Source organism: Drosophila persimilis, unplaced genomic scaffold (assembly GCF_003286085.1).
Source record: "Drosophila persimilis strain 14011-0111.01,24,50 unplaced genomic scaffold, DperRS2 tig00000124-arrow-pilon, whole genome shotgun sequence".
Taxonomy (NCBI): domain Eukaryota; kingdom Metazoa; phylum Arthropoda; class Insecta; order Diptera; family Drosophilidae; genus Drosophila; species Drosophila persimilis.
Genome location: NW_020825294.1, coordinates 5,522,356 through 5,548,103, shown reverse-complemented (window position 1 = coordinate 5,548,103; position 25,748 = coordinate 5,522,356). Strand labels below are relative to the sequence as shown.

The 25,748-nt window shown below is 45.8% G+C and overlaps 1 protein-coding gene across 3 annotated transcripts; it reads right to left on the bottom strand.

The window, feature by feature from the left end:
• Positions 1–4,679: 4,679 nt before the first annotated feature.
• Positions 4,680–25,457, bottom strand: LOC6593961 (serine/threonine-protein phosphatase 6 regulatory ankyrin repeat subunit A). 3 transcript variants are annotated; one of them, XM_026987197.1, is made up of 17 exons: positions 25,080–25,457; positions 23,271–23,372; positions 19,128–19,229; positions 17,570–17,686; positions 15,682–15,774; positions 14,198–14,411; positions 13,844–14,139; positions 12,904–13,206; positions 11,413–12,840; positions 10,805–11,341; positions 10,540–10,746; positions 9,779–10,472; positions 9,304–9,390; positions 7,651–7,862; positions 5,973–6,101; positions 5,431–5,539; positions 4,680–5,094 (listed from the first exon to the last, which is right to left on the bottom strand). In XM_026987197.1, exons 1-17 carry the CDS (start codon positions 25,455–25,457, stop codon positions 4,832–4,834), a joined length of 5,271 nt encoding a protein of 1,756 aa, XP_026842998.1. In that variant the 3' UTR covers positions 4,680–4,831. The 3 variants fall into 3 exon arrangements, with proteins under 3 accessions (XP_026842998.1, XP_026842997.1, XP_026842996.1); XM_026987196.1 differs by lacking the exon at positions 7,651–7,862 and adding an exon at positions 7,008–7,237; XM_026987195.1 differs by lacking the exons at positions 7,651–7,862; positions 9,304–9,390 and adding an exon at positions 7,008–7,237.
• Between the last annotated feature and the right edge of the window lie 291 nt (positions 25,458–25,748).

Sequence of the window (25,748 nt, the reverse complement as noted above, 5' to 3'; positions counted from 1 at the left end):
AGTTCACTGCCTTTTCAGTCCGCATCGTCCTCAAGTGATCGCGCCGTAGCTCCTCGTCCTCTCCGGAGTTCCAAGAGATGTGCTCCTGGCTGGACCGTGGCAGCCATGATGCCGCTGAGTCGACAATGTGTCGTCCCGTCCTCTGCATCAGGGAATAGTGATCGGCAGCGGTATTTTTGTTTCCCGGGAAATAATGTCAACAACCCCCCTATCCATACTCCGCCGAATCAAACGCTGGGCTTTAGCTTTGAGACGCGTAAGTAAATCAGTAAATAATTATGAATATATTTAAAAATATTTCTTCCTTCACAGAGGACTTCTGAACCTTACGCTTTGCCACAAACCGAGTCGTATCCGATTTCCCCATGCAAGACGGAATCCCAGGCAGACAGAATCGTATTCCAGCAGGACAGAAGCGCATCCTTTGCAAGATGCCGAACCTACCAAGCCGCCTCATCTTTTGACTTGGCCATCGACAACAATCTCAAGGAATTTGGCTATGGAAACCAAGGAGGAGCTGCGTGGTCTACTAGACTCTAGATAGATCTCGTTGTTGTTAGGTTTAAGGATACATACGTCTATATGTCTAGATAGTAGATACAAATGTAATAAACTTGTTTATTTGTTTATTCTAAGTTAAGTTATGATAAATAAAACTATTGAAAAATGATCCTTGCTGTATCCTGTATCGGAAAAGCCACAAAAAGGAGTGGCATGCCCATATTGGTTCACAAATAGCTGAGAAAACTAAATATTGTTAATTGGTGAAAATGTCCTTGATCCTTAATAAGGACTCCATAAAATCAGGGACGAATTTCCGATCACAGGAAGCCATCGCACGTCCCGATCGGACCACAAAAAGCCGAGAAAACCAAATAAGTAGTGTTAGAGTCCTTACCAAAGGATCAAGGACATTTTTCTGATCACAGGGGGCCATGGCACCTCCCGATCGGGTCACCAATAAAGGAGAAAATGAGATATATATGTCTTGAGAAAATATCCTTGATCCTTAATAAGGACTCCGTCACATCAGGGACATTTTTCCGATCACAGGAAGCCATCGCACGTCCTGATCTTCCCATAAATAACGGAGATAATAAATACTTTTGATCCTTGATATCCTTGGTCCTTGAAAAGGACTTCATAAAATCAGGGACATTGTGCCGATTACAGGAAGCCGTCGCACGTCATGATCGACCCATAAATAGCGGAGAAAATGAATATTTTGTATCATGGATATCCTTGGTCCTTGAAAAGGACCTCGAAAAATCAGGGACATTTTGCCGATCACAGGAAGCCGTCGGACGTCCAAATCGGCCCACAAATAACGGAGAAAAAAAAACTGGCTTGTAAAAAAAACTCGTGTCAAACGGCCAAAATCTGGATGGGATACCAGGCGAACAGAAATCAGCAGCAAGCAACTGTAGGAAATGCAAAAAAAAATTTGGTGCATACTTTTGGGGGACAATAAATTTTTAAAAAATTTCAGTTACCTTCTGCTGATTTATGTTCGCCTGGTATCCCATCCAGATTTTGGCCGTTTGACGGGTGTTTTCTTTCGATGTACGGTGGCGCCCCCATCGGCGATTTCTTGAACTACATCTTTAAAGCCAGTTACAAGCCAGTTTTTTTTCTCCGTTATTTGTTGGCCGATTTGGGCGTCCGACGGCTTCCTGTGATCGGCAAAATGTCCCTGATTTTTCGAGGTCCTTTTCAAGGACCAAGGATATCCCTGATACAAAATATTCATTTTCTCCGCTATTTATGGGCCGATCATGACGTGCGACGGCTTCCTGTAATCGGCACAATGTCCCTGATTTTATGAAGTCCTTTTCAAGGACCAAGGATATCAAGGATCAAAAGTATTTATTAACTCCGCTATTTATGGGAAGATCAGGACCTGCGATGGCTTCCTGTGATCGGCAAAATGTCCCTGATTTTTCGAGGTCCTTTTCAAGGACCAAGGATATCCATGATACAAAATATTCATTTTCTCCGCTATTTATGTGCCGATCATGACGTGCGACGGCTTCCTGTAATCGGCACAATGTCCCTGATTTTATGAAGACCTTTTCAAGGACCAAGGATATCAAGGATCAAAAGTATTTATTAACTCCGCTATTTATGGGAAGATCAGGACGTGCTATGGCTTCCTGTGATCGGAAAAATGTCCCTGATGTGACGGAGTCCTTATAAAGGACCAAGGATCAAGGATATTTTCTCAAGACATATATATCCCATTTTCTCCTTTATTGTTGACCCGATCGGGAGGTGTAATGACCCCCTGTGATCAGAAAAATGTCCTTGATCCTTTTCCAAGGACTCTAGCACTACATATTTGGTTTTCACGGCTTTTTGTGGTCCGATCGGGACGTGCGATGGCTTCCTGTGATCGGAAATTCGTCCCTGATTTTATGGAGTCCTTATTAAGGATCAAGGACATTTTCACCAATTAACAATATTTAGTTTTCTCAGCTATTTGTGAACCAATATGGGCATGCCACTACTTTTTGTAGTTTTCCCGATACAGGATACAGCCAGGATGATTTTTCAATAGTTTTAATTATCATAACTTAACTTAGAATAAACAAATAAACAAGTTGATTACATTTTTATCTACTACTTATAGACGTATGTATCCTTAAACCTAACAACAAGGAGATCTATCTAGAGTCTAGTAGACCACGCAGCTCCTCCTTGGTTTCCATAGCCAAAGTCCTTGAGATTGTTGTCGATGGCCAAGTCAAAAGATGCGGCGGCTTGGTAGGTTCGGCCTCTTGCAAAGGATGCGCTTCTGTCCTGCTGGAATGCCATTCTGTCTGACTGGGATTCCGTCTTGCGTTGGGAAATCGGATACGACTCGGTGGCAAGGCGTAATGTACATATGTACATAAGTTTGCTGTGATGGAAGAAATATTTTTTTTAAATATATTCATAATTATATACTTTTTTACTTACGCGTCTCGAAGCTGAAGCCCAGCGTTTGATTCGGCGGCGCATGGATGTGGGGGTTGCTGACATTATTTCACTAGTCCCTGCTGCATAGGACGAGACGCCACATTGCCGACTCAGCGACACAGCAGCGGCATCAGGAGTCCCACAGTCCAGCCAGGAGCACATCTCTTGGAACTCTCAAAAGAGGACGAGGAGCTACGGCGGGATCACTTACGGACGAGGTACGGACGGCGAGCAGACCGGAAAAGCGGAGAAGAGGGGTATGCCAGTGGCCGGATCCAAAGGCCACCCAGGCGAAAGGCCACAGCTCGCGCGACAGCAGTCATGTCCCGAGGAGCGCGCGGAGTCGTGGTCCCATCCCCAGGAGCCGGCGAGTAGTGCGCGATGGAAGCCGGTCAGGCCCCTCCAGTGGACAGAAGTTATCGAGCGCACACTCGCTGTAAAAACCGGAAGACCATGGTGGGCGCAATGGAGTCAGCGGGCAGGCAAGAGGTATTCCTGGCCACCGCTGTATCGCGACCCTCTCGTTCGCGGCATAGCAGTTCGTGTCTAGAGAAGGTCTCGGCCACAAAGAAAAAAATAGTCAATGGAAAAGATTAATAAGGGGGAAACAAATAAAACTTACCCGGTCAAAGCCTTGCGTCGTAAAAACTACAGGTAAATGCATTATGTACCAGTTGCTGACGCGATGCACGCGATCGTGAATGCAGTATCAATACAGTATCAATCAATGGAAAATCGCCAGAGCGGCGCAGGACATGGAAAAGTGAAGGTTAAAGCATCGGGCCACTTATCGGGGGAAATATATCATGAAATATGCTCTCAGGGGAGATACAAAATTCGTTTTCTCAACAGGGTTCAGCCACAGCATCATGAGCCAGCCAGACCAGCTTTGTCTGACTTAAGTCTTGTTCGGTGTAAGAACTGGCATATCTATGTATGTACATATGTATATACTGTATGGTTAGTGATATCATATGTTACATCCGAGCCAATGTGGATTTGTTATGATACTTTTGTTTATAAAGTTTGTAAGTAAATTAATTTCCAGCACCAAAACCGTTACAATTTTCTTCAAATATAGCTTATTTATTTACAATTAAGTACAATTAACAATTTTTAGGCGTAGGTTTTCTTAAAAAAAATGAATCAAGCTTAGTAAATACGAAATTGGTATTTTCTGAACAATGATAGAAAAACAATGAGAGATCAGGCGGTACGGTATTAAGATATAAAACGGATTGAAGCTAAAGTTAGATACTTACAAACTACGATAATTATCAGCTATGTTCGATCGCTCATCGTCGGATTCAGCTTCAGCTTAATACAAAATGCTAGGAGTTTGCTTAAAGAGTCGGGCAAAATGGATGGGTTGCCTTTGCCCTAGGGCTTCCGTAAGTCCAAAAAGGACTAATAAAGTTCACTTATTTCAAAAATCTCGAATATGGAAAACTTGTTTTGTTGTTCATCATTCATTCATAATTCTCGAAGAACTGATATCGATATCGAAAAGTAAATCAAAATTAATCTGATCTGATGAGGCGCTTGGAAGGTTACCCAAAACAATTTCAATATTCTAGCTAAATTAGTTTACCTTAAGGCCATAGGAAGGTGAAGCTTAACTAAGGGCTAGTGCGGCTTAGCAGTAGGTTTGCTTAGGTTAGGGCTTAGGAGTACAGTACAGTTCAGGACAGACAGTACAGTCGAGAAGAGATAGACAGAAGTTGGTGGCGGAAGGATGGATAGTTGGAAGAGAGAAGACAGTAGACAGTAGAGTGAAGTGAAGCTTAGACCTGCAATCGAAACTAATTTAGTAAGAAATCCAAGCGAATATGTAGTGGTGTGGTGAGGTGTTCCAGTCAGTGTGGCAATTAATTTATTTGCGTTCCGAGGCGGCCCTAATGGCGGCTCGCTTCCCCACCTGTGCCGGCGGCTGTTGACCCCCGCTGCCCTCCTGGGATCCGCTCTCTGCATCCGAATCCTTGAGGGAGCCTCCCTCCTCGTCGCCCACCAGAGCTCGATACTTCTTGGCAATGGCCTCCCAGTCGGCCACGTTCTCGATGCGGTTCTGATTGGCCTGCGAGAAGCTGGCCTGTGATCCCAACGGCGAGAGATGCACCTGCGATAAGGCCACCGAGTCTAAGGGGCAAACAAAATGCGATTAGAAATGCTATACTCCCCCAGCCCCCTGAGGGTGAAAGGAAGTTGCAAGAAGAGGAAGAACTTTTGAGCTAGAGCGAGCCAATGGTTAGGAGAAAGACAGAGAGAGACAGAAGAAATAGAGGAGAGGAGAAAGAGACAGATCGCGACAGTCTTACACGTGAAGAAAGATAGAAGACTGTTAGAGATGGATTTGATGCCCGCTGTTAGCTACAGAACTCCCCTCCCGCACTTGACCAACAGGGAGATACATAGACACAGATACCCATGATGCTATCGTGTAGCGATAACTGCAGCGATACATACTTGTCTCACCTTTCTTGATCTTCGATAGCCACTTGGCTCCGGCCTTGGTGCGGGGACTGGCCTGACGTATTCCCATCATCTGTACCAGACTTGGACGCTTCTTTTTCTTCATGCGTGCCTGTGGCGTTACGTTTCGTTTGTGTGAGTTTAGACACGGGACATGAATGACATACAAGACAAGAGACACAACATAAACTGCGATCAGCATTTGGTTGGACATCAAAAGCATATTCTCAGTGAGACAGTGACACGGTGACAGACAGTGCAGAGTACAAGTGCTCGACAGGTGCTCGGACTTTACAGAAAAGTGAAAGGTGCAGAGTGAAGAGAGTGTAGGTGGGATGTGGGCGGGTGTTGGGCAACATTCACAATTGGTGACAGATTCCTTTGCGGTTGTTGCCAAGTTGCTTTAAATGGGTTGGGGAAAAGGTCAGTAGCAGCAGAGACTGCACCCGTCCGAAGGACAGTTCTGGTACGAGTAGTTGGCAGATATATTATAGAGATACGATAGAGAGATAGCTGTTATAGAGCTTGGGTTGATTTCGATTTACCTTGACCTTCTCGACGATCCACATAAACCAGGTGGTAACTAAATTAAGCGGCGAAGGCGCTGTTGTGGTGCGATGCATATTGCGTATAAGCTTTGACAAGCCAAATTTCCACTCGATGTCGGATTGTGCCTAGTATTTCATAGGTTTTTATTTTTGGCAGAGTGAGATGATGGATGAGGCATGGCATGACAGAGGAGTACAAGAACACAGGAATACACGGGATGAGTTTCGTGAGCTGAAGCCAAGTTCAATTTACAGATTCGTTTCGTTTCGGTTTCGGCTTATACAAATACGTAACTTAAGAGAGCTGCAGAAAGGATCAATAAAGGAAATATGCAAATGCAGACGCCTGTTTTGGATGGCAATTTCTCAAAGGGTTCTGGACTCTCGAAATTGTCATACAAAACCTAACGTATTCATTGGTATATCTCTGTAGACTTAGGCCTAGGACACAAAACACAGACACAAAGACATGCAGCAACACGTTTTAAAGCATGCATTAGCCAGCACTTGCTGGGCTCGGCTCCTTGCCCAACACTGATCACAAAAGCAGGGCACACTTCTAGGCGCAACGCTATTTTTCTAAGGCTAAACACTAAGCTGTACTTCCATCTAGTCTAAGGCGCAGTGTGGCATTTCTGTTTCGGCAAAGGCTTCCATCTTTGAGATACAGTTTGCTAAGAAAGTGTATCTCTCAGATTACAAAAGTTATAGTTTTCCTGAAAAAACCTGGAAGATGCAAGTCTGGGCGGTTGATGGATCTACAGAAATGTGCCAGTAAAAAGTTCTCTAAACAATCTCTAAACAGTTTCAAAACCTGTGATCAACTGATATTTCTCATAAAAACGCTGCTTTTAAAGAAGTTTGCTGAAAGAGACTTAAAGATTCATTATCATCATGTTATGGCAATAAGATACTTAGGAATAACTTAGGGATATAATAATAATAACAATATAATAATGTATGTTGTATAGTAGCGTATGTATAAAAGATTTAAAAGATTGCTTAATAGAAGCGCCATTAGCAAAATACTACCTGGATTCGTTGATAGGTGTCTGACATCATAGCAATCAGCAGGTTAATTAGGACAACCACCGACACCAGCATGTATATGCCAAAGACAATTTTGAACAGATACTCAACCCAGTACGGTTGAGTGGGCGTGGCTACATTTTTGATTTTGTCAACTTGCGTTTGCTCGGTCGTCGTCTGACCGAACACGGCGAAGAAGAGTAACTCGAACGAGTTTATCGGATGCATGCGCACTGTGTCCAGATATACCCCATAGATACATACACATACATAGATACATATAGACATATAGACACCCCCGGACAGCACGCACACATGTATTGGCCGGCGTGGAAATTATATTGAAAAATAAAAAGATAACGAACGCCCATTTTGACGAGCGGTTGGCGTTGGCATTTGCCCATTCGTCGAGACCAACCAACCCCAAGAACGCCAATTGTGATCCAATTGTGTTTCAATATTGACGGTACGGTCAGGTCAGGGTTGTTGTAGTTATTACCAAAAAGCATCAACATAAAACATAAAATCATTCAATAAAGAGCAGAGATATATGCATGTATATATAGGTATGTTATAAGGAAAAGAAAAAAGGCAGAGAGAGAGAGAGAGGGAGAAATATTGGATTAGTGGCCTTGTCAATACAAACCTGAATGCGTTGATAAGTATCCGACATCATGGCAATTAGCAGGTTAATGAGTACAACCACAGACACTAACAAATAGATGCCAAAGACAAATTTGAAGAGCACCTCGGTCCACTCGGGACGCAAGTGTCGCATGGGATTGATGTCCAGAGTGGTCGTTTGTCCGAAGACGGCGAAGAACAGACGCTCGAAAGCCAGAAATGGCGTCATGGGTCCTAACACCGAACACATTCACATTATTCAAATGCATTTACTCATACTTCTTGATGCTTGGATGCGATCGTTAAAGCATGGCTTTTGGCACAGGCGTGTGTGCGAGTAGGTACGAGTAGATTGTTGGTTACATATTGGATATTGGATATTGAATATTGGGTGGATTGGTGGATTGAGTGCCTGTGTGGGTAACACGTCAAAAGCGGCAGCAGAACACGTTCGCAGTTCGCAGACATCGCAGATATCGCATTGGGCGGTGGTTCGAATTTCACTGATCGGCCAACGCATACGTTAACGATAGCGATAACGTAATCGATTCAATTCGATTCGATTGGTTACGATTACCGATCGGTCGGTCTTGGGTGCAGAATTTGGTGGTGGGCAAGCGGCACAAGCTGAAAGCCAGCCCCTGGCAGGCGGGCATTGCGAATATATGGCAGAGTATACGGCTGATACATGATATTGTACGAGTACGAGTAATATTCTATAAACATCAACATGCAGTATTCGAAATTTTGATTTTATACACGCTTCAAGTGATTATCTTTGGCTAGACATCGACTAAAATCAGTTAAAGGAAAATCATATTAAACAAGTTGATAATAAAATGGGTTCTCTTGAGTAATCTGTTTAGGAATCGGAAAACGATATATATATTATTGGATGACTAAATCTACATAACATATTGAAGAACTTTTATTTGGAAACCAATTGTCTCGCATTGAGGAAATTTTAAGGCTTTTATCTGAAAGATTGGGATTCTTTTAGTATGAAAATGTTGTCTTAATTCTTTGATTTGAGCCCCTGATTGACTGGCAGTAATGTCAAAAAAAGATTCATTCATCTTTTAAGAAAAGAAAAATTAATTATAGGATATACAAAACTAGACTATTCTCACAATTAATCCTCTGGCCTATTAAAAATCCAATATACGATCAAATTAGGAACCTCAAATCAAATCAAAATCATAATAAATCTTCAACTGATAAATACTCGATGCACAAGTTCTTATATAAAAAAAAGAAGGGTAAAGTAAAAGTATAAAGCTTGGAACATGATACCTATGAAACATTGATCCACAACATCAAGGATACAGAAAACATGGGAAGGACCCCAGGGTCCGGGGCCAAGACCGTGGGCCTGCCTCTCGCGGGGTCCTGCCCCACAAAACATGCCTCAAACGAAAGATTGTAACTGAAACGAGCAAAGGCTAACGTAACGTAACGCTGTTGGTTGTAAGGAACGGAACGAGGTGCGGGGAGCTGTTGCTTTTTCCATAGAACTGGAAAATAAGATGACAATAAAACTTTTACGCACAACATCGAAGGCGAGGGAGGAACGGAGTGATTCCGGTTCCGAGATGGTATGAGTAGGGGGGGAGAGCACATGGGTGGACCATGCAAAGGCAGGGAGGAGTACGAGAGGAAGTATAGGAGGACTTACGATCATCTTTGTGCTTGCGTCGGAACTCGCTGAAGCGATTATCGACATAGTTCTCCGCTGGGGGAGGTCGTGGAGTGGGCATATCATCTGGGATCAGAGAGAACGTTATTAGTATGGGCTTGGAGAGAGAGAGAGATTGGGAAAGACAGACGGGGGTGTGGACACGACATCAAGGGGGGATTGATTGGAGGGTTCTGGGTGGCTGTAGTTGGTTGTTGGTATTGGATTGGTTGGTATTTGTACTTGTTGAGCATGCAATTGTTGTATTATGTGGTTGTACGAGTACGAGTAGTATTATTTCTTAGGTGAACATCGAGCACACACAGCACAGATTTCATTCAAGGCAGGATAGATACAGATACTTATCAAAACACACATCGAACACGTTTAAAAAGAGTAAACAAAAACGGAACCAAAAACTAGAGAAAGTAGAAAGTAGACTGGAGACTGAAGCAAAGCAAACGTCTGGACTTACCGTCACTGAAGTAGCCCCGGTTGCGGTTCTTCTTCTCGAAGCTCCGCAGATCCTCCGGCGAGAAGTTGGCGAACGACTGATTCAGCGCCACTATGTGCATGGAGAAGCCGAACACGAAGATGGCCAACACGGCCAGAAACCGTGCCAGATCCTTCAGCAGATCGCCAATGATGATGGCCCAGGGCCCGAACAGGTGATGGAACGACAGGAAATCCAGGATTTGTACGCAGGCTAGCAGGAAGGCCAAAGCGAAGCACTGGTTCCGGCAGTACACGAGCGTGGGCCAGTACTCCTTGGAGACGAACACAAAGGCGGCCACGTGCACGCCCACCCCGGCCATGCCGAGCAGCAGGACCAGCACCTTGATGGACCCCAGACCAGACTTGTCCGAGGGATTCGTTAGCTCGAAGAGCAGCAGTCCGCTCAGCCAGATGAGCAGCCCGATCTCGTACCAGTAGGGGACCAGGCTGAGGCGCAGCACCGGATAGATTGGCGTGATGCCCACAATGCTCAGGTGGATCATGAGGTAAATGTGCGAGGTGAGGTACGACATGAACTTGATGATAGGCACCTTGTTGAACTTGTGCCCCATCGGAAAGGTGAAGCCAATCCACACGGGCGGACAGACGATGAAGGCTACCAGCAGCAGCATGATCTTCCAGGAGGCCCACGTCAGGGATCCATGCCAGAGTTCCTGCAGAGTGCAATCAAAGGCTTAGTTAAAGATTGTTCCAGAGTGGGGGAGCACACATGAGACACACTTGAAGATACCGCTGGACTACTGTATGGGCAATGACCTCCTTCTGCTCGTTCTCAATGAGGACGTCGAGAAACTCCACGTTCCGCTTGTCGGTGGCCTGCAGTATCTTTCCGGCCGAATCGGAGCCGGCAGCCAGAGCCAGAAGTTCGGTGGCCATCGCCTCGCATTGCTTGCCAGCAGCCACCAGATCCTTGGCGCGCTCTTTTTCCTACAGAAAGTCAAAGATAGTTGGAGCTCAAATCTTTCTGACTCTGAATCGCACTCACTTTCGTAGACAGCACTATGTAAATGTTGGACAACTTGGCAGCCGTATCCACTGGGGCGGGCGACACTAGCACGAATTCCTGGATGGGCTTGTTGTTGTGGTTCTTGGAGACAACCATCAGGTTGTAGACGAAGCGCTTGTCCTCCATGAGGCCATAGGTGTCGTGTTCCTTGTTCATAAGGTAGCGCAGCACTTCGTTGTGGCCTTCGGAAGCAGCGAACCAGATTGCGGCACAGCCGTAGTTCGTCTCGGACTTGGGCGAGGCACCGGCCTCGCACAGCAGCTTCACCACCTCCAAGTGACCGGCTTTGGCAGCACAATGCAGTGGCGTCCAACCGTTGCGATCGGTTGCATTTATCTCCGCGCCCTGTCCGAGCAGAATCTCCACCATCTGGATGTGGCCGTGCATGGCAGCGATGTGCAGGCCAGTGCGGCCATTCCGATCCTGTGATTGGAGGAGTTCCGCCGACCGACTCAGAAGCAAACCGACCACTGACATGTGTCCGCCGAAGCAAGCCAAATGAAGTGGATTATAGCCCTGAAAAGTGGTCACATATATCACACAGATGTCACAGGGCATCATATCGAATGAGGATCGAATGTACTCACGTTTTCCGTTGTCGCCGCATCAACCTGAACGCCCGCCGAGTTGAGAAGAAGTCGCACCACGTTCTCGTTCCCCGAGAAGGCTGCCAGATGCAGGGGAGTCATGCCCGATTCGGTGCCCAGTTCGCCGAACAGACTCTGTCCCGTGGGCGTCTCCGATTTCACCGTTGCGGGGACACTCGTGAGGAGTTCGCGGACCGTATCCGCCTGCCCGTAGTATGCGGCCACGTGGAGGGGCGTTAGACCCAGCTTCTTGCTATTGATCCTCAGGGAATTGGTGCTTTTGAGCACGTCCAGGACCGCTCCGTGTCCGTTTTGGGCTGCCAGATGGACGGCGGTGAAGCCCGCCTTGTTTTCTTCGGTGCAGGAGGCACCGGCACGGACCAGCGCCTTGACCACGTCCGCATGCCCGCCCTCGGCAGCCAGCTGCAAGGGCGTGGCATCGGTCAACTTATTTCTAGCCGAGATCACGCCAGACCGATCGAACTTCATCAGCTCCTCGATCACCTTCACAGATCCCTGCATGGCGGCAATATGGGCGCAGGTGTTGCCGTCCTTGCTCGTCGCGTTCACCAGCGACGGATGCTGTTGCAGGAAGAGTTTGGCCACTTCAGAGTAGTTGTTCTGCGCGGCGACATGTATGGGCTTCTGCCCCAGGTCGTCCGTCGCATCGATGTTGGCCCCCAGCTCGAGCAGCAGCTGGCAGACCTCCATCTGGCCGCTGGCCGCCGCCAAGTGCAGGGGCGTCTGCTTCCGCAGCGTCAGGATGTCGATCACCGCGTTGTGGTCCTTGATGAGGAACTTGACCAAATGCGTGAACCCGTTCATCGCCGCCAGGTGAAGGGCGGTGCGTCCCACCCGCGACTTCGAGTTGATAAAGGCCTTGTTCGTTAACAAAGCATCGCAGACGTGCAGGTAGCCCCGCTCGGCGGCCAGGTGCAGGGCCGATCGGCCTTCTGTGTCGAATACATCGACTCTGGCATGATTCGCTAAAAGGTTGTTGACCAGCTCCATGTGTCCCCGGTGGCAGGCGATCAGCAGCGGCGTCCAGCCCACCGACGACTGCCGGTTCATGGCCTTCTGGATGTCCGTGGGATTCATGTGCGAGATCATCTCCATCAGCACATCGTTGTTGCCCGCCACGGCGCAGTAGTGGAAAGCCGTCTCCAGGGCTGTCTTCGTCTGCAGCGTTACGTCCGCCCCGTTCTCCAGGAGCATGCGGACGATCTGCTTGTCCGACTCCGGGATCTTCACCTCCTCCTTGGTTATTTGGCATGTGTAGTGCAGCGCCGTAGCGCCGTCGTCGTTCACGGAATTAATGTACGTTGTGGCCTTGTCCGGGCCGTGCTTCTCCTTTACCGTCTCGATGAGGTGGCGCACGATCTCCGGGTGGCATGATCGGCAGGCCATATGCAGGGGGGTCTCGCCCGTCTATAAACAGAAGGAAAGTCTCATTGAATGATCGATCTATTGAGTTTGGTTAGCTCTACTCACATTGGACTTGTACAATGGATCGCCTTCGTCCTCCAGCAGCTGCATAAGGGTGGCCAGGTTGCCATGGCGGGCTGCCACATGGACGGGGGTAAGGGCGTCGTCTGTCGTGAGGTTCGGACTGGCCCCCGACTTCAGCAGCATGAGGGCACAACGATCTCCGTCCTTCACTCGCGCTGCAATGTGCAGCGGCGTCTCTCGAAGCTTCCCGCCCCGAACATGCACATCGGCACCAAATCCCAGCAGCGTCTCCACAACGGCGGGCTTGGCCGACTCCACGGCTATGTGCAGGGCCGTATAGTTGTCCTAAAGAACATTCAATTAATCTCAAACTCTAGACTCAGAAAAGAACGACCCCTGTTTGGCTGACTGAACACCTGGATCTCAGAAACTATAAAGGCTGGCTGCGGCATTCCATCTGCTTTACTCGTACCAAAAATTAACAGAAAGCAAAGACTATTCAATTACCAAGACGTTTCATCAGGAACCAGTTCTATTTTAACTTCCGTTTGACGCTTTTTGGTGTGGGGGCGAGGTGTACTAGTACTATATGCCTCATCAGGCCCTAGGTATTATTGGACATTCCAATTTGAACCATTCGTTTGTGCGAGCGGACCGACTTTTGCGCCAAAAAGGTGTATTTGTTGCTCAGTAGGATCAGAGACAAAGCATAGGTGAAAGATAATTGAAACCGCCTTAGAACAGCTTTTTGGTCACTCATGCAACATCTTGGTATTGTATAGTCTTTGCACAAAGGCAATGGTAGTAGGTTTATACATCTACCGATCTACCAAAACTCATTACAATCGGATAACTATTACAGTCAAAATCAAGAAAAAATATATAGGTAGTTCTGCTCCCATTATTGCGGAGGTGTATAAAGGACTAAATGAAAAATCTGAGTATCGGATATCTTAGGATCTATTTTAGTGTAGGTACTCACATTCGTGGTGACGTCCACCTTCTCGCCCTTCTGCAGAAGGGTGTTGATGATGCCGGTGTGTCCGTAGGCGGCCGCGGTGTGTATGCTCCGGGCCCCGTCCTTGTTGGGCATGTGGAGGTAGACACCCTTCTTGAAGAGCATCGTGGCGCACTCAGCATGGCCATTGAGTGACGCAATGTGCATCAGTGTGCTGCCATCCTTGGTGCGCTCGAAGATGCTCGCCTTGAATTTGTCCGCCAGTATTTCGATGACATGCGCATGCCCATTCTCGGCGGCCAAGTGCATCGGAGTGCGATCTGATGTGTGATCAAGGAATAGATTAGGCACTATCCTTGGGCCAGTTTCGGGACTCACCTTGATTGTCCGCAATGGACGCTGAGGCACGCACGCCATAGAAGTACTTGAGTAGCGCCTCATCGCCCTCGGCGGCAGCGATGTGCAGCGGGGTCTGGCCCTCCCCGTTCTGCGTGTCCACGTTGGTGCCGTAATCGACCAGGATCCGGACCATGTCCACGTCCCGCCGTCTGGCGGCCAAATGCAAGGCCGTGTCTCCATTGGCCGTCGTTGCCTGCCAACGAAAACCGAGCATGAGAAATTGCACTTCATTTAGCTTCCCTTCATTTTATTTTAGTATATTTCCCCGCCTGTTTAAGCTGCGTTTTGGCCACACATTTGACCCAGTTTGTTTGCCGGCTGATTGCGTGTTCTGGCAGCGGCCAAAGTCAACCTCAACTTTAACTTTAACTTGAACCCTAACCCAAACACCGAGCCGAACGGCGAACCCTCGGAGCACCCCTTTGGTTAATTTAATCGACACGCATTGCTCTTGGCATGTGTTGCACTTCAACTTCTCGGAGCCGGAGTCGGAGTCGGAGAAAAGTTGGGCTTCACGCAAATTGAAATTTTTCGCAAACTTTCTCAATGTCGCGCACTGTTGCACTTTTACCGCTGCACTGTTGCCGCACTTCACTTTCCCCAAGTGCGTAGCCGGAGAAAGGAATTTACATTTATGATTTATTAACTTAGTTTGCAAACAACTCAGGGCTCGAGCTCAAGATGTGGACATAATCTGACAAGCAAGCTGGACATTTGATTGGCATTCATGGAGTTGATTTTAAGGCTGTTGAGACCTTGGAAAAACTCTGAGAGCGTCCCACAATTTGCCAAGGATTCGCAAAGGTTTCTCTTTCAAGCCGTAGAATGTGAAACATATTTGCATATGTGATTTACTTGGTTGGCATTTGAGATTGAAAGCTGATTTTAAAATGAAAGGGGTTCCTGATAGTGGCTGTTTGAAACCTCAGAAAAAGATTAAAAATGTTCCTAGAGATTCGCAAAGCACTTTTACATGGTATGCTTTTGTATGATTTATTTGCTTGGTTTTGAATTCATGATTTTGAAGAAACTCTAGCACGTTTTTAGATCTCTAAAAAACAGCTTGACTTTATCGATAATATGGTTTTGAATTTTTTTTCTATGAAAGATACTTTTTAAAGGAATTACCATTTCTTATTCCGCTAATAATGGGACATATTCTAACAACTATCCTTAGTACTTTAAGAACTTTCGAAAAAATGTGCACTTATTCCTATTTCTAGGGCCCTTACATCGGCTATAGACTGTTATGCCTTCCAATGCAAAGAAAAATAGAAAAAATTACATTTATATCTTTACAATTTGTACTATGATTTGTTAAACGATTTCGATATGGCTCAAATCAGAAAGCTTATTTGTACCTTTGAAGCCCCCGCTTTGAGTTATATTTAGTTTCCTACAAAATATGGCTTGTGTGAGCCAAAGATTTGTAAATGTTGTATGTGGATTTGGGAGGAACTCACCTTTAGTTGGTCCGCCGTTTGTGCAGACAGTAGCTCTCTGCACATGGACTGATTGCCCGACTCCACGGCCAGAAGCAATGGGATTTTGCCACGCTAGGTGAGAGATAGGTTAGCACACTACTAAATCCATAATTATGATAACCCACCCGAGAGAACACACACACACACACACACAATCATAATCGTAAATATCCAATTAGCCAATTCGAGCCTCAAGTGTTAACGGCAACATGTTCTTTTTTTAGCCAACTTTCGCAACTTTTCGCTCGAACTTTGAAACTGCCAAAGGCCCTCCCCCTGCCAGACAGAAGAAGGAGGAGTGGAGGGGGTGGAGTCATCATCCCTATCAGGAAGCGAGGGAAGTAAATCAAGTTGTACAGCGACTTGACCCCCTTTTTTTGTCGGTATCCCCACCTTGTTGTTATTTGTTTGTTGTTGGCAACGAGTTGAGCGCCCTCTTGGGGGGGGGGGGGGGGGGGGGAGTACACTTTCCAGAGAGCGACTGGAATCCGCCTCGAGGCGAGGTGCGTGCCAGTGTTAGCGTCGAACTGTTAAGCTATTTGGATGGTGTCCCAAAGAAGAAAGAACCCGAATCGATGGCTAAATACTTCATACCACTAATTTCGCCTGACAGTGCCTGATCCTGAGCCACCATCCCTCTCTCTCTCTCTAATTGATTTAAATCAAGTTGCTGTTTGCCATTTACCGCATCGGAGCACAATCGCATCACCCTCGTATGGAGTATTCCGAGCATTGTGTCTAGACAATCAATCGGTGGCCCACGGATAAAGTCGATGGCAATTCGGAGTGTAATTTATGCGCTCCCCTCGCGTGCGTAATGGAAATATCGCCCCGTGCATTTGCACCCGTGCACGTGATGCGACAAATAGTTCCGCATTTCAGATACTATTTCCTTTTGTGGTTGGGCTGGGGGGCTGGGGGCTAGGGGAGGGGGGAGGGAGTACAGTACAGTACAGTGTACAGAAGGCGGGGTCCCGGTTTTCTGTCGGTTAGCCAATGCAAGTTAATCAGCGGAGCACGATGACGGTGATGTTGATGGTAATTCAACTCTGACGGAAACTCGCTGACTTTGGCAAGAGTTTTATTCTTTCGTATTTTGTTGCACTGAGAGAAACCCGAATGAACCTGAATTACCCAGGTGATTCAATGAAATTTTCTAATAGCTCTGCAAGAATAAAGAAATAAAATTTAAACCGTTTTCCTAACAACCTTCTTTGAAAAGAAGTCATAAAAGTTGTTCATTCCATTCCAAATAAGACCAAAAAATTAACATAACATTTTAGCGATAGCCTAAAGAAAGAATCCTTTACAGGAATGAATAAAACTAAAAAATTATTCATCCCAAAAATTGATGATATGAAATTAATTCTTGATATAAGAACTACATACTTAGATTACTATTTTCATTCAAATATAGTTCTATCGTCATCTGAAAGTCTTATATATCTGATTTAAGAAGCACAAATTCTCTATGTTTTCTCAGTGCATGTTGAGGAGGGAAAATGTGTTTTATTTTTTGGTGGGCTTTTGTGAATTTTCGGCTAGTCGAAATGCATTTGCTGTGGGCGGTTTTTGGCATATCGATTTTCCACAAATTTTGTTTGCTTTATTGTTGCTTTACTTTTTTGTATACTAGTTTTTGTTTTATTTTTTATTTTTTGGCTGATTTTTATGAAGTTTCTGTTTACGTTGGCACCGCCTGGCACTGGAGTCGAGTGTACGCCACTTCTCCAATGCGAGTATGTTCAGTACTTACAGGAGGATCTCCTTTTGGCATCCATGCTGCTTTGTTGCTAACACTTGTGGCTCTCCACGGGAGTATCATTCATTCACTCATTCACTCAAATGCACACTTGGTCACACTTACGCCGTCTGCTTTCACGCGTATGTCCTTGCCAGCAGCTGCGAGGAGAGTGCGCAGGATATTGGTTGCAGTTCCGGTTTGCCGACTTGACACTAAATGCACCGCTGTCTGAAAGCGCGACTGAAAGATGGAAAATGTCACATTAGATACAGGTTTTTCTCCGAGAGATGTACGCATAGGTGAGCGGTGTGTACACACTGTTGGTCGGGGTGGCGAGGAGGGGAGCACGCACCGCACTTATCGGCTTGGCAACACCTTAATAAACGAGCAATAGAACGAATGAATTATTGTGCTCTGTGCCGTTTGCTATTTCCTATTTGGTTAATGTTCACACCCAAAAGACAGTTCAGTCGGTTCAAAATCCCGTTCGCTACTGAATTGGTGAGTGGCTCGCTTTTGCGTTTATAAGCACATTCGTGTCACTTTTCCTCTCCTCCTCTCCATTTCAGCGGGGGAGCGCGCTAAGCTCATATCACAGATTGACAGCCAAAAAAAAAGAAGAGAAAAAACTTATGCCACTACTCACACTGACAGGCCGCAGTGGGTGGCCAGAGCACAGGAGCAGGGCTTAGGTTAACGGAGCGGAGGGAAGCGGCAGGAGCCGGATAGTGTAGGGGCAGGCAGGTGTGGCACGTGGATGCGGTGTTTGCCACGCACACACGCCAACGGAACACTTGAAACTTTGCTGTTGCCAAAACAAAAGTTTTTGCATCTGCCTCAAAGCTAGCTCTCTCGCTTCTGCCTTCCAATAGCTCTCTCCCTCGCTCTTAATGGGTGCTCTCTTCTGATAAACATCAGTAATTTAGGTACGGCACACGCCCCCTAAATCAGCAAGAAAACTGAAGAAAATCCTATTAATTCTAGCACGAAAATGAGAGCCAACTGAAATTTCAGAAAAGCCTCGACGGCCATCTATGGTGTACTATTGAATAGGATTTTCTCGTCTCTTAATTTGAAGACAAATGTTTGGGTTGATGATATACTCTACAATTAGATTGAATCAAAACTTGAAGCAGAAATACTCGCAAAAACTATACACCCAGTTGCTTCTAATACCCACTAGGTAAGTTGAGGATTTCTGAGGCGTTTTCCAACACTCTCTTCCGCAGAGTCTCTCTTTCCCTCTCTTTCTCTTTAAAGCAGTGGCAATGGCTTTAATAGGGTCGAGACTTCCATCATAACCTTGTCGCCAGTTAATTGTTAGTTCCCGCCAAAGTCACATGCAACATGCGAGCCACAAAGTGTTGCATCTTCGGGTCTGACCTTTGCCCCTGGCAGTATGCGTCTAATGGCCTCAAATTGCCCGTGAGGCATTCGTCATTAATGAAGCTGATAGCAGGCTCAAGAAAGGACCGAGGTATGCTCCGATTCTCATTGCCTCGGGGAATAACCAAAGTGCTGCCATCGCCTTACGTGTCACCCCTGGATGGTGGGGAAAACTTAGGAAAAATTTCATAGTAAAAGTGAAGCGGCTTCGAGAGGTATTCGGTTCTCGTACTTATAGGGTATACAATGACTAAATGGTATGGGTAGCGGTATAGGTAATGGAAGGAATACTCACGCCACCGGTGGAGAAGGGATCCACGCCGCGTTTTGTTAGCAACAATTTGACGACATCCTCACGCGAATACATTGCCGCAATATGTAGCACATTATAATTATCCTGCAAAAGAACAAAAGAGAGAAGAGTGGGAACTTAAATCAATTGCAATTCATTCGCAGGAAGCTCCCTCACACTAGCACACCCGCACTCAGAGCCAGGTCAGAGCCAGTTCAATGGGTCAAAGTCAGCAGTGTGCTTTGCATGTGGCATCAGGGTGCGGTTGTGCCTTTGGCTGATTACTTACGCCACAATCTTGCATGCGGACTTTCACTTACTGGCATTTCTTAATGGCCCTTGGAATGGCCCAACCTCACATGCAAAAACTGCATCAACCGCTCCAGAAACCGACCCAAACCGAATAAACCAGCAGAACCGAAAAATGGAACAGAGAATTATGACCCTGACCAAATCACCGAAAAGAAAATGACTTTAAGATAACGTCCAACGAAGTATTGCAGTGTGCCTCTATTTTTCGGCGACAAATGGGGATTATAGGGTGTGAAAGTGACTCATATGTGAATTGGGGCACTAAATATTTATTGCCTTATATAATGAGCCATAACGCAATGTGTTACACATACGCCCCTTGGGCCCCAAGCCGCAAGCAGTCGAGCAGTCAACGTCTTTGACTTAATTTATAACTAAGCCTCCCCATCGTTCCCAACCAGAACGGAAGTGAACTGGTTTTATATTGTATATTTCGTACGAGTATGTGTGGGTTTTATATAGGCTCCTAATGGAACGGCCGTTTTGCTCTGTCATCGGGTTGGTAGGTGGAAACCAGAGCTGGTAAGTGGATACATTCGATGAAGGTTTCTTTAAGAATTCAAAACGCAAAAAGTGGTTTCCAAGAATCTCAAGTGAAACACCGCTTGACGTGCTATAATCCTTCGACCATCGAGTCAGTACTTTCCCATGGGATTTCCCCACGAATATATAGCAGAGTGTGTGGGTTTCGTTGCATGTGAAATTTGTGGTTTCTTTTGGTTTATTTGCGACTATTTCTGGCCGCAGCTTTTGCTAATTTGCATAAAGCGAACGCAGGCCGCAGGACGGCCGAATAACGTCGAGTCGACGGCTTTGACACATGTCCAGAAAGCCATTCCAAGACGTTGCATAGAAGGAAAAACCAAAGCAAACAGAGGCGCACTCCACACGTGGAGGCAAGGCCTGCCCCGGTCTGGCCTGGCCTGGGAGCTTGCTTGTGGCATGGCAGCACGGGCGAGTGGCAGCCAGGCAGACAGATAATATTTCACGCGCTGTTTTGCATACTTTTGAGTCAAGTCGAGTCGGGGCTCGCTTTGGGCCTGTGTCAGTCTGTTGTTCCTTGGCGAAAAACGAAAGCAAAAACCGGAAACAAAACCAAAACGGAAGCGCAAATTTTCCAGCACATTTTTGCCTTTTACCATGGAATTTTAAGGGAAGGGGGCCGAAGAGAGCCACGACCCAGTTTTTGTGGGTGTTTACGGCGCAGATAAGTGTGCTACGCTTTCTTGGCCAGTTGACGCCCTGGAAGTTGCAAATGAAGTCATTCCGGCAATTACTCCGCATTGTCACACACCCTCCTGCAGGAGAGCGAAGAGTCCGCTTTCAAAGAGCCCTTTCAAATAATTATAAATCCGCATTACGGATAGAGAGTCATTTGCATTCTTCCACGCTACACACCCCTGCGGCTAATGAAGTTAATTAATTTTTGGCACACGCACTCGTGGAGGAGTGGGTGTTGACGGAGCACATTTTATTCCCGCTGTCATCGCTGTCACATATGACGGAGCGAGGCTACGCGTAGGCTATTCGGGCTTAATTAAAATTGCATATTAATGACGCCACTGCTGGCCATAAAAATGTAGCGGAAGTGGCGCCTGACGTCGAGGTCTTTCGCCTTATCCTCTCACTCACTCGAAAGGTCAGGCCCGAAATGCCGCAAATGGAGTTTACGAACGGAACGGGGCGGGGCGGGCCGGGGCGGGGCGTACTTTCAAGTTCCAGTCATGTGCTTGATTAATTGGCTTTTAAGTTGCAAAGAGGTGTTGCTCACGGCCTCACATGCGGGTACCGCGTACCGCCCCTAAAAGGATCCACCCGAAAGATGTTGAGAAGTTAAAAATGTTAATTAGTCGGCAGTTACATCATATACTCGTCGGAGTACGAGTACGAATACGAGTATTCTTTATTACCATTATAATGGTCACGATTCTTGGACTCTCGACCTGCCGTGTTGTGTCGGAATTACTTTGGACTGACATTTGCCCAAATTGCAAAATGTTAATGCAATAAACAAAGTTGTTTTTTTACACAAAAGTAAGGCTAAGTTTTTAATTCATTTAGAAGCATAAATGTAATTACTTTCCGGAGGAGGAGACCTTAGAATGTGCAGATATTATCTTCAAATTTCTCAGTAAGGTGTGCCGTGAATAATGGCACGAAGTGAATGGCGTAATGTAAGTATTTTTGACACATAATGTCATGAAAATAATTAAGTGAATGATGCAATCTAATGTTCTGGGATAGTCCCAGAAGAAAGTTGTCATTAAATAATTATTCGATAGATTTTGAAGGATACCTAAGGGATAAACCCTTTTATTTCTAGGGATAGAAATCAGAAACTAAAACTTAACAGTATACATTTCTCTATTATAGATATATCGTGGGAATGGGATACCTAAGTCCCATTTTGGGGAAGAAACTGCTCAATTTCATAGTAACCCTTACTTAAAGCGATCTCCTCCATAAATCCTAGTGACCGAAAACTTATAAAGGCGATACAACAAGGCTCTGGCCTTGTAACAGTCAATAACAATAAAAACACTCGTCAGTGCTTGTATTTTGGGAGTCCAACATTTTCATTTTCATTTCGTCTAACAAGATTTCTTAGCCTTTTTATGAGCGGAAGAAACAGAACTTTCTGTGTTTGTTTTCGTAATTTAATTCGCCAAGTCTCCGATGGGCTCTCTCTCTCTCTGGGTTTTGCCAACAATTATTTTGTAATTAGGTCAAGGATTTTTATCGTTTCAGGCCCCCAAAAAGGTAAGCGCCAAAGTAAGTGGCAGAGCTCTGTGGCACTTGTGGCAGAGCAGCTACGAATGAAATGTGCTAAGTAATTGCGGCATGCAAACCAAAAACTAAAGCCCGAATGCGGCCAAATAGTTACCGGCCAAAGGGCCGATGCCAATTGGTCACTTCATTTGCAGGGTAGAGGCTTTGACATTCACAAAGAAAATTGGCAATAATCACGACTGTAAATGGGAGAAGAAATAATGATGATGGTCATCCTCGTTGACCTTTCATCTTCAAGACTTAATCTGAATTCTGTCGTTGACTGCAAGAGTCGTTAGTTCTTGACGGAATTTATTATATAATAATACGGCAAACTTTAGACGTGATTTCTACGTGATCATGCCTCGCACATGCTTCCTAATAACAAGTATCTGGTCAATGCAGTGACATATGTATCTGCAACCAAAATACCGGCTATCCTCGAGATGGTCAAAATAAAAAATAATACAAGTTTTAGGAATGGGACATCTTGGTAATAATTATGTAATAAAATTATTTATAGATACGAGTATATCTATTTTTGAAGCTTCAATAAAAACGAATTCGCGTAAAACACGTTAAAAAAAGTAAATCCCAGAAGCCACCCCAAGGATCCATTGACGAAATTCTCAACCGGACTATTGCGTGTCGCAACTCTGATTTAACCAAACAAAAAACAACAGGAAAATCAACTCGTTTCCACTAAAGTTAACTGAATTCAAGCCAACTCGACTCGACCATTGGCCAAGCTCTGTACGGTTGACCCATTGAGGTGAGAGAGTCGCCGGGAATCCTCGTCGATTTTCCCAGCAGAGCGAGTGCGTGCGGAAAGTGCGTGAAGGGAATGTGGCTGGTGTCGGGAGTTGCCCATTGACGTTCCCTGTACGGGATTTAATTATGCGGTTTTTATTGATTTGACACAATTTTAGCGGCTTCTGTGGGCTCCGCCGGCTTAAACAGCTGGTCTGTGGGCTAAATCGGTCCCTTGTGGGGCTACGAGTAGGGAACCACTTTAAACTTCGAGTATGCCTCGCCGGGCTATTGCTATTCTTAGCCAAGACTTACATTATTGCGAGCTCCCACATCGGCGCCCAACTCAATCATGCGATCCATTATGGCACTCTTGTTGTCCTTGGTGGCGTACATCAGCGGTGTCATGCCGGTATTCTGAAACGGAATATGATAAAGATAGCATCAGAAATATTTTAGCACTTGTAAGAAAACTATTCGGGGGCCTTTCAACCTTCTTTAAAGCACTCCCAAGGACTTTTACAAGCTTAAAGGGTATTTTTCTAAAAATGGAATTAATAGCTGGATCAAATTGATTAGAGCAACCAACAGGTTAGGTCTTAATGATCTAATAATCAAATATTTAACCACATTTTCTGGGAGTAATTGGGGAGCATTCAGAAAATACCTTTTACGTGGAAATCATCTTTAAGATGACCTTTTCAGCATATAAGATACATGTTTCTTAGCAAGATAGATATGGAAAACATTTACTTATATTTCATTTAATAGAAAGAAATTAGTGGCAATACCCTCAATGAGTATTCGAGTTTCGTTTCCAAAAATAATAAAAGCGTAGTCCCTATTCTGGAGGCAAACTCTATTAATATATAAATTTTTTTTTAACTTGGTAGATATGAGGGGATGAATATGGATATATATGGATCCAATATTTATTATCACATACGAGTATTTTCTATCTACCAAGTACTGGTTATAGATACTCTAGGACTTCACATATCAAAATGCTGATTGAAAGTTAATCATTAGGATCTTTAGAATTAGGATCTGTCGCTTTCTACTGACTAAATGTACTACAAAAATCCTTCTAACCTAATTTATAACTTAAACTTCAATAAAAAAAACAGTCTAAAATAAAGCTTAAGCGATATTTAAATATTTTCCACTGTTGCTACTATCTGAATCAATTTGCTCGGATCTAGGCCTCTTGACCCCATTCTCAAGCAGTCCCATTCATTATATTCATCATCATTATCATGGCATTGTTCCGCAATCCGCAGCTGATAAGCGGTACTATTCGTACTCGTACATTTGCATACACATAGACTCCGATTCCGATCCCCTCAATCGGCTGAGCCTTTCCCGCAATTATAACGAAATCAAGAGCAAACCCATCAAGCCGAGACCTGAATGAAACTCAGGCGAAAATAGCAGAGGCAAAAATAGCTGAGGCTCTGGCGGAGTGCAGGCTATGGCTATATTTATGCAAATATCGTCTCGGGCAGAGTCTAGCCCTCGTCTGCGGCACGTCCCCATCTCCATCCCGATGCCAGTCCCAGCCCTTTACCCCTTTGCGGTGTCTAGTCTGTAACCCTGCATTTGATTAGCATTGCCCTCGACGACTGTGCAACGTTAATTTTATGTCAACGACTTTTTCGTTTGGTATTTTTATGGTAAATTGAAATCGAGGCGCTTCAATTTCCCCAATGTTTTATGAGTTTATCGGTTCGGTTGGGTAGTCAGCGCAACTTGTGGCAGGACGCCGCCAACGAGCGGCCAGACCCAGACCCAGAGTCAGAGTCAGAGCCGAGCCATTGCCTTGGCAGCCAAACATTTGGGACGCGCTATCAAATAACATTCTGGCCTGCCTGGGCCTGGCCTGGCCTCCAGTTTCTGTTTCTGTGTACAGTGTGTCGTTATTTTGGCTGGTAAACAACCAGAAATGGTAAAATGCCTGCCGCCGACGTTGATAAGGGCGACGTTTGTACATAGCATACATCCTGTGTTCCTATACCTATTCCCATTGCTATCCCTGTACTCCCGTTCTGCCACGGAATTGATTTTACAAATTACACTACCCTGCAGTCCTGTTGGGAGTGGAGGAGTTATAGTTCTGGCACTCACCATATCATGTACGCCGGCGAGGGGTATGTGATTGCCATCCTCCCCGACATTGGCCACATACTTCTCCAGTTTCTTGAGCTCCGCTTCGATGGGCGTCCACTCGCTCTTCATGGCCAGGCTGAGCACCTTGTTGGCCGTGTCGCGTATGGAGGCACCGGCACTGGGCGGCTTGGGGGCCGGAAAGAGGTCCATATCCTTTTTGTCGCCATTGCTGGAGCTGTCGTCCTTGGGATCGGAGTCGGCCTTACTCGCGGGCGTTGCACGTTCGCTGGGCGTTGTGGAGTCGTCCGGCGGACCGGTCAGCGATGAGGGGGTCTTCCGGCCAACGCCGGCGCCCCCAGCACCGCGTGCCCCGCGTCCTCCGCGCGGCTGAGACATTCTGCTGCGGTGTCGGTGTCGGTGTCCTCAGGTCGCTCTTCTCCGTCTCACTCCCCGTCCATTACACAAGAACGCCGGGAGGAAGAAGGAACAACGGGTGGCCGAAACACTTTTTGCTCTTAGCTTGTTTATATGGCCATTATGCGGTTTTCGCAGTGTGCTTCCTGATTATTATAATTCCTTTATTGATTTGTGATATTGTAAAATTTATACTTGGCACTCGCTTCGCACTCGCATTGCACAAATACTCTCGGCCTCCGCATTTTACCAATATTTGTTACCAACAATTTG